We start from the raw sequence: 17,506 nt of genomic DNA, 5'->3' as shown, positions 1-17,506 counted from the left end.
GCCCGTTCCATCATCTGAACAGTGCAGACCCTGATGCCCACCTTGGACATGAGGGCTGAGGTGAAGCATGCAATTCCCCCCCTTTCCCCAATATGCACAGTCCTCTGGCTCTGACCCTGATGAAGCCAGTTACAACTCCCTATTACCCCTGAACGGGTAAGTCTCACTCTTACCACCACATTTCTTTCAAAAGATACTTATGGGGTTGGGGATTTGGCTCAGTGGTAGAGCGCTTGCCTAGGAAGCGCAAGGTCCTGGGTTCGATTCCCCAGCCCCGAAAAAAAAAAGAAAAAAAAAAAAAAGATACTTATGTGGTGCTGGGGAAAACTGACTGCATACAGCAGCACAGACTCACTACCCTCATTCCTGCCCAAGAACCACAGGAAGCTGCTAGGTCATCAGCACTGTGGCTTCCAGAGCTGTTTCCGAAACCTGCCTGTGTGCACTGCCAACAATGTAGAACACTCGAACTGTTGTGACCGCCCCCACCCTTCCCCAGAGCCAAGCCCACAACCTGCCCAGTACCTTCTCTTCACATCCCCCTCCTCTCCCTGCTCCGCCGCTTCCGAGTCCTCCTCTGGGCACTCCTCATTCCCAGCTCTTGGGGTTAGTCCACTGTCCTTCAGAAACTCAGCTGCTTCCGGTGTGGGCAGAGTGTGGTCAATAACAGTGCTGTCTTTCCCAGCTTTCCAAAGTTTGTAGCGTTCTGGCTGGAACCTCCTGACAAACACGTCCATGGAGATCTTCACCATATCTTTTCTGCAGGAACACTGCCACAGGAGAGCAACAGTGAGGATGCCTGGTCAACTCCACCCCCAACACCCATCCTCTTAAGTGTGAGTCAAGCATTTAAAATCACATTGCTGGGGCAGGGCACAAGAGAGGATGATGGGTGAAATATGACCAAGTACCTTTTAACATATAATAAGGACATAAGACAGCGGTGGTGGCACATGCCTTTAATCCCAGCACTTGGGAGGCAGAGGCAGATGGAAATCTGAGTCTGAGACCAGCCTGGTCTACAGAGTGAGTTCTAGGACAGCCAGGGCTACATAGTGAGAATATTTCAAAAGAAAAAGAGAAAGAGAAAGAGAAAGAAAGGAAGGAAGGAAGGAAGGAAGGAAGGAAGGAAGGAAGGAAGGAAGGAAGGAAGGGTGACAAGATGGAATGCATTATATTGTACAATACATCCCAAATTTAATAGACCAATTTTGGCTGATGCTGAAGTCCAAAAGAATAATACTGTTTTAGTTCCCAGGCTGATGATGGCTCACTGCCCTGGAGAGCCTTCAAATCCAAGCAAACAGGAAAATCAAAAGACAGAATACACAGCACAAGGCTCAACCAACCAAACCAAATGGGTCTAAGGAGAACGGGGAGAGACAAAATCTGTAAACATTTCCCCAACGGTGAGCAGCTACCTGCCCCTGAGTAGCTACCCACGCTGGGACCAAACAGTCAAGTTTACTATTTCAGGTCAACAGTTTAGGCCCTGCTGCTTGCCTATAATAAAGCAAACCTCTAAGACTCACACGAGAGACGTCTGGCTAACTAGCAGTACACAAGCAATCTGAGCTATCTAAGAGGCTCAGGAAAGACAATCACAAGTTCAAGGAGAACCTGGTCTATAGAGCAGGACCCTGGCTCCAACTAAAACGTTTTAAGGGGAGTTGAGGCTGGGAGTGGTAGTGCAGGACTCTGACCAGTGTTCAGGCAGAAGCAGAGACAGGCAGATCTCTTGTGAGTTGAACAACAGCCTGGTGTACTGAGATTCTGTCTTTAAAAAAAAAAATGGCTGGGGCTGGAGAAACGGCTCAGTGGTTAAGAGCATTGACTGCTCTTCCAGAGGTCCTGAGTTCAATTCCCAACAACCACGTGGTGGCTCACAACCATCTGTAATGGAATCTGATGCCTCTTCTGGTGTGTCTGAGGATAGCTACAGTGTACACACACACACACACACACACACACACACATAAAATAAATAAATCTTTAAAAAAATGGCTGATGGGCCGGAGAGATGCCTCAGTGGTTAAGAGCACTGACTGCTCTTCAGAGGTCCTGAGCTCACAACCATCTGTAATGGGATCTGATGCCCTCTTCTGGTGTGTCTGAAAACAGCTACAGTGTACTTATATAGAATAAATAAATTTTTTTAAAAAATGGCTGAGAATCTAACTTAATGGTAAATACGTAAACATGCAAAATACCCTAGAATCAATCCTCATTTCCAGTTAGCAACATAACATACACACACACACACACACACACACACACACACACACACACACACACTCACACACACACACACATGTGCTTGTGTGAGTGAGTACTTTTTTCCCTTCAGGACCAAGTTAACCAGGTCCTGGTATGCAGTGGTTGCACATGGCAGCCTCTTTGAAAGTGTTTCCTATATGGGTTGCCCTAGAGGACCTTGAGAGGATAGTCATGTTTTTAGCTCAATGTTGTGCCTAATGTAGGCTCTCGATATGTACACCTTTGTGAAGCCCCAGGGCAAACTGGTCACATCACACATTAGCCAGAACATCATGTTTCAACAGTTTAAAAAAAAATGTTCTGACCAGAATGCCCTCAATCAGACACTTCTGCCTGTCGTGATATTACAGAAGAAATCACATAGGCTTACCAGTACAGCCTGCTTGCCATATTCAATCCACCGACGGGTAGCAAAATTGGTAGACTCTGCACAGTTGAAGCCATGGTTGAAACCAGCATGGTACCCATATGGAAAAGTGATCATAAACTCCCCGGCTTCTTGGGTCACCTGAAGAAGAGCAGATTTGAAGCAGCTGCACACTGGCAGAGGCCTAGCATAGAACTGGGCTCCTGAGTGTTTCTACCACTTAGGCAATCAACCAAGGGTAAGTCAAAACTGCCAGGCCTAGAACATATCACATGTATGCTAAGAGACTAATTAACCAATCCTCCAAGTTAATCCAGTGCTCCCTCAGCACCAGGAGGACACATTAGCCACCTGCCATTATCAAACTCCACCCTAGAGACAAGAACAATAGACTAGGAAACTCTGCGGAACAAAGACTGGAGGGGTGCTTCTGCATAAGCCCAGGGTCTTTGGTAGAACCACAGCCAGCTCACCTTGTCAAAGGGAATGCCATACTTCTTCAGCATTAATGGGGAGATCAGGGTCATCTTGTGGCGGAGAAAAGCCTCACAGCTCTGAGCACTTCCTGGGAAAAAGCCTGTTTGAAAGGATGGTAGGGCTGAGTTAATGAGGCTTTGCCCACGCTCTGTGGTTCTGGGGTTAATTCCCATCTGCAGATCTCAGGGGTGATCACTGAAGGATAGTCACCAAAGTGATGCTAAAAGGGGACAGGGAGACAGCTTAACGGTTAAGAGCATTCCACTTCCAGCTCTTACAGAGGACCTGAGTTTGGTTCCTAGCACCTATGGTGGGCAGCTCAGAACCACCTATGGTTCCAGTTCCAAGGAATCAAACGTCCTCTTCTGGCCTCCTCAAATGGTACTCACAAACACAGACAGACACTAGAGCGTGTAAATTAAAATCATAAATAAAAAAAACTTTCTTGGGGGGTGGGAATTGTCACTGTATACCTAGGGTTAGCCTGGAACTATGACAATCAAGACTCAAAGATTGAGCCTGTCTCTTCTCCCAGAAAAAAAAAAAAAAAAAAAAAAAAAAAAAAAAAAAAAAAAAGATTAACTGCATTAACTGAGCTACCTAGCCTGGAGAAAGGAGGGAGGAGGAGGGAGGGAGGGAGGGAGGGAGGAGGGGTGCTCACGAGGCTCCAGCTGCAGTGTCTGCTCCTCTGGTGAGCCTCCAGCTCGCCCAGGTGGATTCTTACCTGGATAATCAGACTATGGCAGCACTAAGCTGCCCCTGTTCTTACAGAACTGAGAACTACTTATTATCTTCTCCAGTCCGTGAAGACTGAGCCTGTACCCTCAGCCTTCTGAAGGTGACACAAATCTACATTTGATCTACCCAGAATCTCTTCAGACACACCAGAAGAGGGCATCGGATCCCATTACAGATGGTTGTGAGCCACCATGTGGTTGCTGGGAATTGAACTCAGGACCTCAGTCAGTGCTCTTAACCACTGAGCCATCTCTCCAGCCCCAGAATCTCTTCAAATAGGAAAGACTCTCTAGAGGCACAAACCTACCATACCAAAGTCCACTTAAAGGAACACACACACACACACACACACACGCGCACACGCGCACACGCGCACACGCGCACACGCGCACACACACACTACAGTAACTCAATCTGGCTTTCACATTTGGAATTTGGGAGCAGAATCTAACCAAGTCTCTCCCTAGTTGAGGGTTGGAGAGATGTGGGCAGAGCGAGTAGGAAAAGGAACAAGCCCTTTCACAGACAGAATAGGAAAGGCCCAGGCTGGGCCTGCTCCACGAAGGGATGGGATCCGGCAGCTGAGCTCACAGCTCACCACACCTGCTGCCTGTGAACAGTCAGAAGGCATCTGACAACAGAGAATGAACACCTCAGAACAGGGAGCTGGATGGGGAGAAGGCTGACCCTGGACCTGGGGGGGATTCAGTACCTTTGGCGAGCCGCTCCAGGCGTTTCCCATGCTCAGGTGGAACAGAGTACCTGCAATCACACAAGAGCGTCAGACACCAGCAGAGGACAAGGAGAAGGGGCAAGGGACTTCTCTCCCTCATGAACACCTGAAAGAAAAATATCCTGAGGGTTCCCAGTTCTAAGACACGGCAAACGCCTGAGGTTTGGGTACACTGAATACCCCAACCTGACTGTTACACACCACACACATGTACTGACATGTGCGATCACTGTGTGCAAAGCTGGAACTCTGTTGGGGCGGCAGGCATCACTGTACAACCCCATCTTGCCAGGTGCTCAGTCTGAAGATGAAGACCAGGCTGGTCTCAGATTCAGAGATCTGCCAGCCTCTTCCTCCCTGGCTGGACTTACAGCTGTATTTCCTATGATCACCTGGAGTAAAGCAAACCTAGGAAGGAAGGCTGAGACAGGAGGATGAAGGATTCAAGGCCAGCCTGAGCAATATAGAAGGACGGGACACTGAAAAGCAAGCTTTGGAAATAAAACACTTTAAGAAGAGGACAGTAGAGCTTACACCACAGTACAGATGCTCACATGGCACGACGTTTACGGAGTAAGAACTTACAGAACAGAGTCTCTCCTCCCTAAGGCGCTCCTATAAAACTGTTTTCTGATGGGGGTGGGGCGTCGCATCACTGGGAAGGTTTTCACCATGCTCCAGAGGCTGGGAAAGGAGGAGCGGCTGGAGGAGTGGGAAACTCGGCAGCTAGGCACTGGACACCTTGACACTGGCTCCACACTCATGAGCCCATTTCTCTACCACACGAGCTACACTGATTACCCAATAGATTAATTACCCCTCCACGGACTCCACGAGCAGCAGTGTCTGCTGCTCTTTGTGGAAAAACAAAGGAAATGAAGACACGGGGACTGTTTAAACCGTCCCCCAAACTGCTAAACCTTAAGTTTAGTTACCTCATTTTAACCTTTGTGCCTTACACTGAAGGCTATCTCAACTCAGCATGGTGGAACACGGATGTGGCCCTGGCACCAGAGAGGCAGCACTGGCCCAGGACTGTGTCCTTCTGCACACATCGGTGGACTTCTAAGGACATGTGTCTGACAATCCAAGAGCCCTGCACATACAGTTCAAACCGGAGGTGTTCCCCTCACGCCCCCTCCCATGCCTGCCGCCGTCCCACCCAGCTCTGTCCTTCCCCTTCACAGGTCTCGCCCTAGTCCTCATCCTCTAGAGGCTTCTCTAACCTCCAGCCCACCCGTGTGTCCTGCCTGGGTGAACCCCTCCTTCACTGCTCCGCCAGTGCTCCACTTCCTGACCAGCCTCCCACCTGCGGGCCGAGTGCCTCACTGCTGTCACAGACAGAGAGCATCCACTAAAAGCCTGTCAGACACAGGCCAGTCAGATGATACACAGTGCCCCCTAACAGCACGGAAAGCATAGCCTCATTTGCTGCTCACCAAATCACCTTTCCACGAAGCAAAGAAATCTCCCTACCATCTGAAAAGCAGATTTAGAAAACTTAGCCTTTAAGAAATCCCCAGGAACAGGGAGTGGTAGCCCATGCCTCAGATCCCAGCCCTCGGGACACTGAAGCAGGTGCATCGTCTGCTGGAGTCTGAGGCCCAGACACTTTACTGGGCTACAGTAAAGTGAGTTCCAGAAGAGCCAGACAGACAAACCTTGTCTCGAAAAACAAAAGAGAGGGTTTGGGGATTTAGCTCAGCGGTAGAGCGCTTGCCTAGCGAGCACAAGGCCCTGGGTTCGGTCCCCAGCTCCGGGGGGATGTCAGGGCCTCCTGAGAAGAGGGAATCAGACAGCAGCCGTCGCCCTAGAGAATAGTCCCATGACTGAGGGACTCCACTACCACAGGAAGCAAGGTTCCATACGCAGGGTAGAGCACTCTGCTCTCTGAGCCCCACTACTCACTCAGCCATGCATGGAGGCATGTACCCATTCGTTCCAGAGTTTGGGAAGCTGAGAAGCAGAAGCCTCTCAAGTTTAAGGCCAAGTTGGGCTACAGGGTCAAGACCCCGTCTCACACAACAAGGAACAACAAAAATAAAACTTGCTACTCAAAGGCATTCTGGGCTCCAAGAGCACTTCAAAAGTTGACTCAATGCAGAATGCCGGCTCAAATCCAGAATCGGCACTTCCCACTCGCAGGAAAAGCCAGGAGCCCTGTGCCGGTGGAGTGTGGTGCTAAGTGCAGGCTGACTTTACCAAGACTTTGGCTCTCCAAAGTGCAGGTAGTTGATGCTGTACAGATCCATGTCTTCCGTGTGCCAGGCAAAGGACGTCTTCCACATCCCGAAGTACAGGTAGGGAGTGTTCACGCCCTCAATGGTGATCCCACTCTCCTTCTCCACCAGGTCCAGGATGGTCTTCAGCCGGCCGATGTTCCACTCATCAACGTGCTGCGAAGAAACCAGCAACCCAGGAGACATATGTAAACACAGCAGCCCCCGGTAAGCTGTCACAGCGTCCAAAACAAAGTGGTCTATCACAGAAGCACACACCTTCAGTCCCTGCATTCAGGAGTCAGAGGCAGGGGGATCTCTGTGAGTTCAATACTAGTCTGGTCTACATAAACATTATAGGCAGCCAGGTCTACACTATGAGACCCTGTCTCAACAAAGGAAAGAAAGGATGAGAGATGACGGACGGACAGACAGATAGATGGAAGGTATGCAGGCAAAATTAGAAAATAAAAAAAGTTGAAAAAATATGAAGAAGAATTTAACAATACTAAAAAGAAAGGGCTAGCAAAATGGTGTAGTGGGTAAAGGCACCGGCCATCAAGGCTGAGTTCAATGCTCAGAACCCATGCGGTGGAGAGGGACCACTCACGAGTCGTCCTGACCACACCACATCCTTTCCCTAAGTTCCAGTGGCCGTCTAGGGGCTCTCTGCAAGTGTGGCACCCTGCCTTTCCACCTCCATCTGGTACTTACAAGCCGACACCTTCTGTCACCTCCACCCTCCGCCCACTTGTGCACCAACCTTCCATGAGGACCTTTTCCCACACCACCCTGCTACCCATCCTCCACGAGTGACTCCCCACCTCTGAGATAATGTCTACAACCTCACTATTCACTTTTTAAACTCTTGCTTTTCAATAACTGATACCACTATTAAAGCCGATCTGACATAAGCCCTGAAAAGCCTTATGCGTTTCTTCAGTCACCCGAAGTCAGACCCAAATATTCCCCCTTCTACCACCATAGTGAGACACTTTGTTAGCTCAGAAAAGCACAAGATCCCAAGTCAGTAAAAGCGGCTAAAATAGCTCCCATTACAGAGCCTCACCAGAGAGCTCTGAAATCTGAACAAGCATCTCCTAAGTCCCCACCCTTCCATTTGATTAGTCAGAGAGCCACTTCCCGCAGAGACCACGATGCTCCCTTTCCCTCTCCCCCTCCCAGTGCCTCACTTTTCTGCGATCTATGCCACCCTCTCGGGAGCTCATCATCCACCACCCACATGCTACGGGTGTAGCAGTCCTGAAAAGGACACCACGGCACCCAGTTCACGTGCAACATACAAATTCCAGTCACATGCAGAGAACTGCCGGCAAGGAACCGAGACCGGCAGATCGGCAGGAGAACATCTGCTGTTCATCTGCCCATTCACCAAACAGCTTTCCAAGTGCCTACTGTGTACCGGGCACACACTGCAGCACTCTCAGTGGTCTCACCTGTTCATAGAGAGTACCATTCACATCTGCTCCATAGATGGGAGGATTGAACGTGAGGTTTTTCCAGTATTTACGCTCAAGTTCTTCAAATTCACTATACCGTGGAGTACAGTACCTTTCAAGTATAAAACAACGACATTAGCCATTTATCAGATGTGGTGGTTCCCGAGCGACCCCCATAAACCCATGTTTGAATACTTGGTCCCAGGCGGTAAAACTGGGAAGGATTAGAAAGAGTCGTCTTATTGGAGGAGCTGTGTCCCTGGGGGAAAGCGTTAGGGTTTCAAAAGCCTCTGGCCGTCGTCCCCAGTGTTCTCTGTCCCATTTGGGATGAGTGCTTAGCTGTTCCTGCCACCATGCCTCCACTGCACTACCACCGGCTCGGCTCTCACCCTCTGAAACCGTGAGCCCAATTAAAGGCTTCTTTCGTAAGTTGCCTTGGTCACGGTGCTTTATCACACAACAGAAGAATACGTTTACTAGGCATTGTGAACCAGGTAAGATACAAGGCACTATTCCAGGGGCAACAGAACATTTCAAAACAACAAGACACGAGGCTGGGAAGGTGGCTTTCCTGGTAAGAGTGCTAGCCCAGCTCTGGGGTTCAAACCAGACATGGCGGAACATGCCTGCAACGCCAGGACTTGGGAAGCAGAGACAAAGAACTGGGGCAAGGTCATCTGCTACATGAGACGCTGTCTCAGAAAAACAAAAGGAGGGCTGGAGAGACGGCTCAGCCGTTAAGAACATGGACTGCTCCTGGGCAGGACCTGACTCTGATTCCCAGCACCCGTATTGGCAGCTCATACCTGCTTGTAATTCTTAGTTCCAAATCTAAGGACCCTGGCCTCAGCAGCTTTCTAGGACCTGTGTGTCTGTCTAACCTCAGATACACACTAACTAAAAATAAAATACACCTTTAAAAAGACAACTGCAGGAGGGGGAAGGGGCCTGACCATGGCTTAATGAGAAAAGTCCTTAATTTGCAACCTAAGTCAATGCCCAGACTCTACATAGGCAGAAGGAGAAAACTGACTCCATAGTGTGGTCCTCTGGCCACCAGACATGGGCTGTGGCACATGCAATGCCCCCTCCCCAGTTTGTCTTTTTATTTTAATTCCTCCCGGGCTGGAGAGATAAGTAGTTACGAGCAGTGTAGTTAAGTAGTTAAGAATAGTTTAGAGCTGCTCTTCCTGTGATTCCCAGCACCTACAGAGGGGCTCACAAGGCTTCAACTCTAGCTCCAGGGGATCTGACGCCCTCTTGTGGCCATGGTGGGTACTTTGAGCACCTACTATACCAGCAGGCAAACACCCACACACATAAAAATAACAATGTAAAACTTTAAAAAGTATTCACTTTGAACCTCTCACTTTAAAGAGTGTTTCCCCTTCACTTTTCTTTAGTAAATCTGTATCTGTACTGCTTTATAAACAGTAGCAATCTTGGCCTTCCAAGCCCCAGTAGAGTCTCCCTGGCACACTCAAGTCAGGTTAGACAGACTCACCATGGGAGTCAAAGCCAGCCTGGGTTACCTTGGTCACAGTGAGCTCCAGACAGATCTAATACACAGTTTCTCCCTCTGGAGGCCTGGAACAGGAAGCCTGGGGAAGGTCACAGGCGTGGATATGAACCTACTCTCCCTTTAGGAACGTTGTACCCTCCTCTCTCTCTGGAGAGGTTGCTGCACCCCGCAGGTCTTGGGAGTGTTGTAGGAGGCCAAGGCCTCCGGGATGTAAGGAGGAGAGGCCACAGCAAGGACACTGCTCTGAGCAGCTCGCTTGTCAATGCTGCATTCCCAGCATCCTCTCAGAGTCACACTCAACAGATAATTAGTGGGTGAAAACAGTATTTGAGGAAAAATACTTAGCAACAATAGAAGCTAGGGGCCAAAAAAGCTTTTTCTGTATCAGGGTGGTGGGTGGAAATGGAGCCCATTTTAGTAAAGGCTTGCATGAGGCCGTACACACACACACACACACACACACACACACACACACACAAGTAGTTAAGTAATATTCACAAAAGTATACCAGGGTGAATGGGGCTAATCTGTGTGATTTAACATAAAAGTGAGCTGGGCCAGCGGTGACACACACCTTTAATCCCTACACTAGGGAGGCAGAATCAAGTGGATCTCAGTGAGTTCCAAGACAGCCAGGGCTACACAGAGAAACCCTGTCTCAAAACAAACAAACAAGGAGGGAAGAAAACTAACATGTGCTCACAAGCAGAGAAGACAGGACGCTGGAGACACGGCTCAACAATGAAGGGCACTGGCTACTCCCCTAGAGGAAGGACCCGGGTCAGATTCCCAGCACCCACATGGTGGCTCACACTGCCTGTCGCTCAAGTCCCAAGCGTTCTGATGTCCTCTTCTGGTCTCCGCAGGCACCGGCTATGCACGTAGTGCATATACATACCTCAGAGAACGGAAGTTTTCTCAAAAAGACAAATGACAGAGGATGAAGCCCTGGGAGGCCCCACGTGGAAAAGCAAGCAGACAAGCTTGGCGCACGGCACGGCTGAGAGCAGCCAGGAAGGACGGCTCAGACTTTGATCCAGAGCACCGCACACTTCGCCAGACATTTCACTCACTGGCCAGCACTGCAGGTGTTTTAAGAGTTATGAACACACCCGGTAAGATCTCGATTACTATAACGAGAAGAAACAAGAGAAGGCAGAAGACACTGGGGAGGGAAGGTGACAGTAAAGTACACTGAGCATGCCCAAGGGCTTGTCATGGAGGTGCCGCTCCAACTGCCAGGCTAAGACCAGAATGTGTGACCCAGCAGGACTCAGGAGCAAAGTGGGAAGTGGGGAGACTCAGAGAGAATGCGTAAGAGAGCAGAGCGCAAAGCACGGAACAAGAATCCCTCGTCCACAGCGGTGTGGACGAGATGAACTGAGTCTTCAGACCAGCAAAGAACAGAATGGCTGCAAACCACCGAGCAAGCAGAGACCCTGGGAAAAGAACAAGGCAAGATGGCGTGGGGAGGGCTGGCAAACAGTCACCAGCGTGGTGACTACCCATTCACGTACCGAGCGCCCCGATAGCAGTGAGACAGTGCTAGATGCACTAGGGCACACAGAAGGGGAATGAGCAGAAGCGCTTACCGACGAGCAGGCGGGATTGATATATCCCCAAGCGGCTCCTTTTGCCTCACCTCCAACTTTCTCTTCTGCAACTATGCAATTTTCCATAGTCAGAAATGCACCAGGCTGCTGGGGCTGGAGCTGTAGACTATGTGTCTATACAGGAGGCCTTGGGTACCATCACACCAGATATTTTAATTTAAAAAAAAAATAAAATGAGAAAAAAACAAACACAAAGCCTTACTGCATCTGAGGCAGAGACGGCTCAGCTCTAAGAGGGCTGACTGACCTTGCTGAGGGCTTCAGTTCAGTGCCCAGCACCCACACGGGTCACCCACAACTGCCCGATTCTCCAGCTCCCCCGGATGTGTCTGACACCCCTCCCCGCCTAGAGGGTACCTACATGCTAGCATGGATACAGACACCATACAAACAAAAACACGGTCACTGTTTTAAGACAGGTGAGACACATAGTTCAGACTGACCTGAACTTGCTATATAGACCAGGGTGACCTCAAACTCAGAGTTCTTCCTGTGTCTGTCCCATTGTTAAAGGTGTATGCTACTATGCTGGCAAAATAAAATAAACCTTTGAAAGAAAACTACTGGTATTCGAGAAATGAATGGGTCAGTGGTTTAAGAGCATCCGTTCTCGCACAGGGCCTGGGGCAAATTCCCAGCACCTCAACAGAAACTCACTACTACCTGTAACTCCAGTCCCAGGGGATCCAACATCCTCTGACCTCCACATGCACAAGGCAAGCACATGGTGGACAGACAGACGTGCAGACGGAACACCTACACACTAAAATAAAAATTAAGAAAAAAAATAACTGCCAGTGATGAGAAAACAGCAGGATCACTTTATATAAGAGCAAGAGCTGGCTGGGGTTGGAGAGATGGCTCAGTGGTTAAGAGCACTGACTGCTCTTAACCAGAGGACCACGGTTCAAATCCCAGTAACCACAGGGCAGCTCACAACTATGTGTAACTCCAGGATACAACATCCTCACACAGGCACTTTCAAACAAATAATAAATAAATAATAATAATAATAAAACATTTAGAAGGAGAAGAAGAAGAACAAGAAGAAGAAGTAGTAGTAGTAGTAGTAGCAGTAGTAGCAGTAGTAGCAGCAGCAGCAGTAGTAGTAGTAGTAGTAATACTAGTAGTAAGTACTAGTAATGAATGAATGTTTGAAAAAAGAGCACGGATAGGTTTAGCCTGTTAATTCCAGCACTGGCCGAAGGGTCAGGACGTCATCCTTGGCTATAAATGAACCACAGGCTAGTCCAGGATACTGTAAGACCCTGTTTCGAAAAAGACAAAGACGGGGATGGCATACACCTTAATCCCAGAACTCAAGAGGCAGAAACAGGCCTGGTATATAGAGAGCATTCCAGGCCAAAGTTACACAGAGAAACTTTGTCTCGAAAAACCAAAATAATTAAATGAATTAAATATTTAAAACACAATGCAAAGAAGTTTAGACTGTGGCATCACGCTGAGGGGAAAGCCTTCCATACAAAGAGCAGAAGTGGAAAAGGACGCCTGACTGTCAGCCTTCTTCAGTAAGACATCGGCACCCTTGGACAACTACGAGGAAGCAGTCCCAGGGCCAGAGACGGCTTGTGACAAGCATGACGATCTGAGGGAACTCATTTCTGAAAGCTGTCCTCTGACCGCTACATGTATGTGTGGCACGTATGCGCCTGCACATACTCAGATGTAAATAAAATTAAAATAATGTCCGGAAGTGGTGGCGCACGCCTCTAATCCCAGTGCTCAGAAGTACTGGCACGAGGGTCCCTTCCAGTTCAACACTGGTTTGTATATCCAGTTCCAAGCTAGCCAGAGCTACCTGTGAAACAAAATTAAAGTGTAAAAACTTTTTAAAAGAGGCAATTCTAGGCCAAGATGTTAAGATGGGGTGGGTGTGTGTGTGTGTGTGTGTGTGTGTGTGTGTGTGTGTGTATGTGTGTGTGTGTATTTCTACTTGCTGAGCCTGTAAGTGTTGCACTTGGAGGATGAGGGCGGCCTAGACTCCACAGCCAAACCGTGTCTCAAAGCCAAAGCAGAATAAAATGAAATCCCCCCAAAGCGTCTCCACTCACTTGTCACTATTGGCGATCTTGCGGAACTCACGAACAGTCATGGCTTTCTTCTGTATATTGTACTGAGTGAAGAGGCCGGACTGGCCAGTCACCAGCTGCTGGATGGGTGCAGGGATGACCAGATCGTCAATGTCATCATAGGAGGTTCGAGGCTTCCATTCTTTGGGAGGAACGACCTACAAGGAACAGAGGAGATGGAGGCAAATGAGAAACTGGCCAGCCAGAATCCCACAAGTGTGCAGGCCGCCATCCAGACAAGCCATCCATTTTTTCAGAAAGTAACTGATTTACTTACATTCCCCCAAACCCAGGAAGTCAAAGCGAACACTGACCACCCTATAACCTCAGTGACCTGAGAAAAACAGGACTTGTAAACCTAGGCGCCCGCCTTATCCGACTGGAGAGTTGGTTCTTGAACAGCCCAGGCCTCTTTCGAAAACAAAGCAACAGAAGCAGATGTGCTGGCCTACACCCATCACCCTAGTACTCCAGGCTATCTCCTATTTGAGACCAACATGACTACCTCGTCCACTCTAAACAAGCCTAGGCTACCAGAAAACAGTAATTATTATGACCTTTATAAAAGAAAATAACAGGGGTTGGGGATTTAGCTCAGTGGTAGAGCGCTTGCCTAGCAAGCACAAGGCCCTGGGTTCGGTCCCCAGCTCCGAAAAAAAAAAAAAAAAAAAAAAAAAAAAAAAAGAAAAGAAAATAACAGCTATGCACCATAAAAATCCAAACAGCTTTTACATAAAATCTAATAAGTTTATCAATTTATACCCCCGCCATGTGTTGAAAAGCTATACTATGGGCCGTTTAGGGCCTACTATTTGAACGAGCCATTTCCACTCAAGTCAAGACAGCTGACAGGAGCCTCAGAGAAGACACCAAGGTTTAAGACAAGTCCTCAGCTTTGGAATTGAGGGCTAGGAAAACAGCTCAGAGTCGGGCATGGTGGCCACACCTTTAACTCTAGCACCTGGTGGCAGAGGCAAGTGGATCTCTCAGGCCAGCCTGGTCTACAGAGCAAATTCCAGGACAGTCAGAGCTACACAGAGAAACCTTGTCTCTAAAATCCAAAACAAAAAAAAACCAAAAAGGTAAACAATTCAGAGGTATAGAGTGTTAGATCTGAATCTAAAAAATGAAAACCAAAAGTGAACACAGGGAATTCAAACCTGAAACTGAACTTCTCCCCCTGGCTCAGAGGAAGTCTTCCGTACCACTCCCAAAAGGGTTCTTTTAAAATTGTAATCACCCTACCGTGGGGGGCTCAGACAACCTTGAGGGTGACTGAATATAGGAAGGGTCGATTTGACTAGGGGTGGGGAAGTTGGTCCTACTTCAGTGTACAGGGAGAAAAGACATACAAACCAGAAACCAATTTCAAACTACAGAGACGAGAAGTCCTTATGTGGGCTGGAAGTCTGAGAGAAACCGAATTCTATCGGTGCAGGGGTTCTGAACTGAGAGAGGCAGGTGTTGGGAACTCGGGTTGGGTGGCAGGGAAGGCTGTGAAACACCGAGCCCCAAGTCAGGCCGAAGACACCGGCTCTGCATTTCCCTTCCCTGTCCCACCTGCACACCCTCACCTTAGCAAGGATCAGCTACACCCTGACTCTCAGGATAACTCAGTTCTTTCTGGTCTTCACTCAGGGGAAAAGACACACACACACACACACACACCCCTAATTTCCAATTGCGAAGACCAGAAACATTCACACCCCTGCTCCCTACCTTGGCTAGCCCAGCCCTACCTTGGCTAGCCCAGCCCTACCTTGGCTAGCCCAGCCCTACCTTGGCTAGCCCAGCCCGATGAGCTCCTTGGGATTCAATGTAGGCAATGTATCGGCTGAAGTTTCGAAACTCTTCCATGGTGGGGTAAAACGTCATGATCCGAGCGCTGGGGTTCAAAGTTTCCGATTCGGAAGCCATTTTGTTCTTCTTTTTTGAGGCTGATTTGCTCGGATAACACCCTGAAGTGTTAAGAGAACAAAAGTGAATGAACAGAAGTAAATAACATCTAGGATGCTTATTTAAAGGGACTCGAATGTATGAGTAAAATCCCTTCTGTTTAAAAAGAACCCGAGGAAGCCAGAAGGTGACCAGAAGCCTGTGACCCCAGCTCCAGACAGAAAAAGGGCAGGATCTAGAGTTAGGAAGCCAACCTCTACAACAAGGAAAAGGAAATGTGGCGGTGGTATACTCCTTCCAGCCCAGTACTCAGGAGGCAGAGGCAGGCCAGCCTGGTCTACAGAGTGAATTCTAGGACAGCAAGAGCTACACAGAGAAACCATGTTTCAGAAAACCAAACCAAACAAACAAAAACCTGATGGCCAAAACTGTCTATAACTGTCTATATCCAGACCTCACTCAATAAGACCTTGTGTTAGCAAAAAGAAAAAAAGCTCAGGTAAACAAAGCTATTATCATTTAGTTATTGGACCTATATAATAAAATACATCTGATCTATTTACCTTTAAATTTTACCCTGGCTGCTTTAAGTTAGTTACTCCCCTATTTATGCAGCCCTGGCTGTCCTGGAACTCCCTATGTAGACCAGGCTTGACTGAACCTACCTCTGCCTCCCAAGTGCTGGGATTAACAGTGTGTGGCACCAGTGAGCAGCAGTAATCCCTTCGTTAAACTACAACTGCATCTAAAAAGCTTTCTCTGGGCTCTTTCCTAGAGCATGGCTTTACAAGACTCTAAACTCCTGAAAAGTAACTTAGCTACAGAGTATAAAGCTTCAGGAGTTTCGTGTCTTAATTGATACTAGCATTGATACTAACAGTATGCCTGGAGTTTAGAACACTACAGTGAAACTGTTCAATCTAAATCAAAACAGTTTCAGCAGCACTCAGGGAACTACTCAGTCGGCTGGACTGCACTGAAACCAGGCAATGAGCTGGCAATACAGGGTAAACTTCCCAAGGGCAGAGAGGAAAATACTGTGTATTTTTGGATAAGCTCCTTGAGTAAGTGGGCAGACCCTAAGTCCAGTGTGGGCAATGCAACAGATCGCCACAACTAGAAAAAGACAATGCATGCTAAAAAGGAGCCAGTTTAGAAGCAAAGCTGGTATGTCCTTTACTGGACCTCCTCACCCACAGCCCAAGGGTTCTGCTTCCTCAAAGCCACCGGCAGTCCTACTTACTATAGGAAACTGTCTACAACCGTCCCACAACCTGGCACAGGATTTGAGAAGCAGCATGGAGTAAAACCATGCAAGATAGCAGAATAGAAACCCTGGCATCGTAACTTTTGGGCTTCCATTCCATCCCAAGTGAGGTATTTTTGGCTAGACACTTTTCATTAACTTTGCATAACAGGTATACTGTTATCCCTGCTTTACATATCAGGAACGGTATCCACAGTCCCCTCCCTAAAGCATCTTCCACCACTTTCTGCTACCTCATCCCTAATACTTAGCTGAACTAAGACCTCTGCAAGAGAATATCCAAGTGTGGAGGAACTTGAAGCCTAATTCAATTTCCCTCTAAAGGGAAATTTTCAATATATTCTACTTTTGAAATTTTTGCAAAAAATGTAACGTAAATATCGGACTGGGTCTCCTCCCCTAGGCTTCAAAGGGGGTCATAACGTTGCTTCATCCGCCTCGGGCTCTATTTATCTTTGTGTGTCCAGAACCCAGAACAATGCATGCCGCAAAGTAGGCACTCAGTAACTGCTGAAAAACTCATTTCCTCTGCTCACTTTAGAGGGTTATCCCATTACTTTAACCCTAGGGTTCCGTTCCTGCAATATATTCCCTAGGGAAAATCTGTTCTGGGGCACTTTCCCGTCCGCATTCAGCAACAAAGCAAAGAGTACGGGGATCTAAACCTTCGGCTCTAGAGTGAAAACTCTTGAATACTGGTCTGATCTCTGCTACTTTTTAACACCTTGGCTGTGTGAGTGGACTAGATGAGTCTCAGTTTCTCCACCTGCAAAATGGGGATCCCAAACCCCTGCCTTGCTGGATCGTATGATTAACTCAGATGATGCAAGCGAAACCAAGACGCTAG

General features: G+C 48.2%; 1 protein-coding gene across 1 annotated transcript in view; it reads right to left on the bottom strand.

The window, feature by feature from the left end:
• Nucleotides 1-15,454, bottom strand: part of Kdm4a (lysine demethylase 4A) — a 42,365-nt gene extending 26,911 nt beyond the window's left edge. The window contains exons 1-8 of the mRNA XM_032899337.1: nt 15,276-15,454; nt 13,479-13,654; nt 8,269-8,383; nt 6,795-6,988; nt 4,572-4,621; nt 3,118-3,221; nt 2,648-2,785; nt 526-770 (exon numbers count right to left, since the gene is read on the bottom strand). Coding sequence (XP_032755228.1) covers nt 526-770; nt 2,648-2,785; nt 3,118-3,221; nt 4,572-4,621; nt 6,795-6,988; nt 8,269-8,383; nt 13,479-13,654; nt 15,276-15,413 — 1,160 coding nt within the window. The 5' untranslated portion in view covers nt 15,414-15,454. The remainder of the gene's footprint in view (nt 1-525; nt 771-2,647; nt 2,786-3,117; nt 3,222-4,571; nt 4,622-6,794; nt 6,989-8,268; nt 8,384-13,478; nt 13,655-15,275) is intronic.
• Between the last annotated feature and the right edge of the window lie 2,052 nt (nt 15,455-17,506).

Source organism: Rattus rattus, chromosome 1, assembly GCF_011064425.1.
Source record: "Rattus rattus isolate New Zealand chromosome 1, Rrattus_CSIRO_v1, whole genome shotgun sequence".
In the NCBI taxonomy this organism is placed as follows: Eukaryota; Metazoa; Chordata; class Mammalia; order Rodentia; family Muridae; genus Rattus; species Rattus rattus.
Note: the sequence above shows the minus strand (reverse complement) of the source record. Positions and strands in the feature narration are given on the sequence as shown.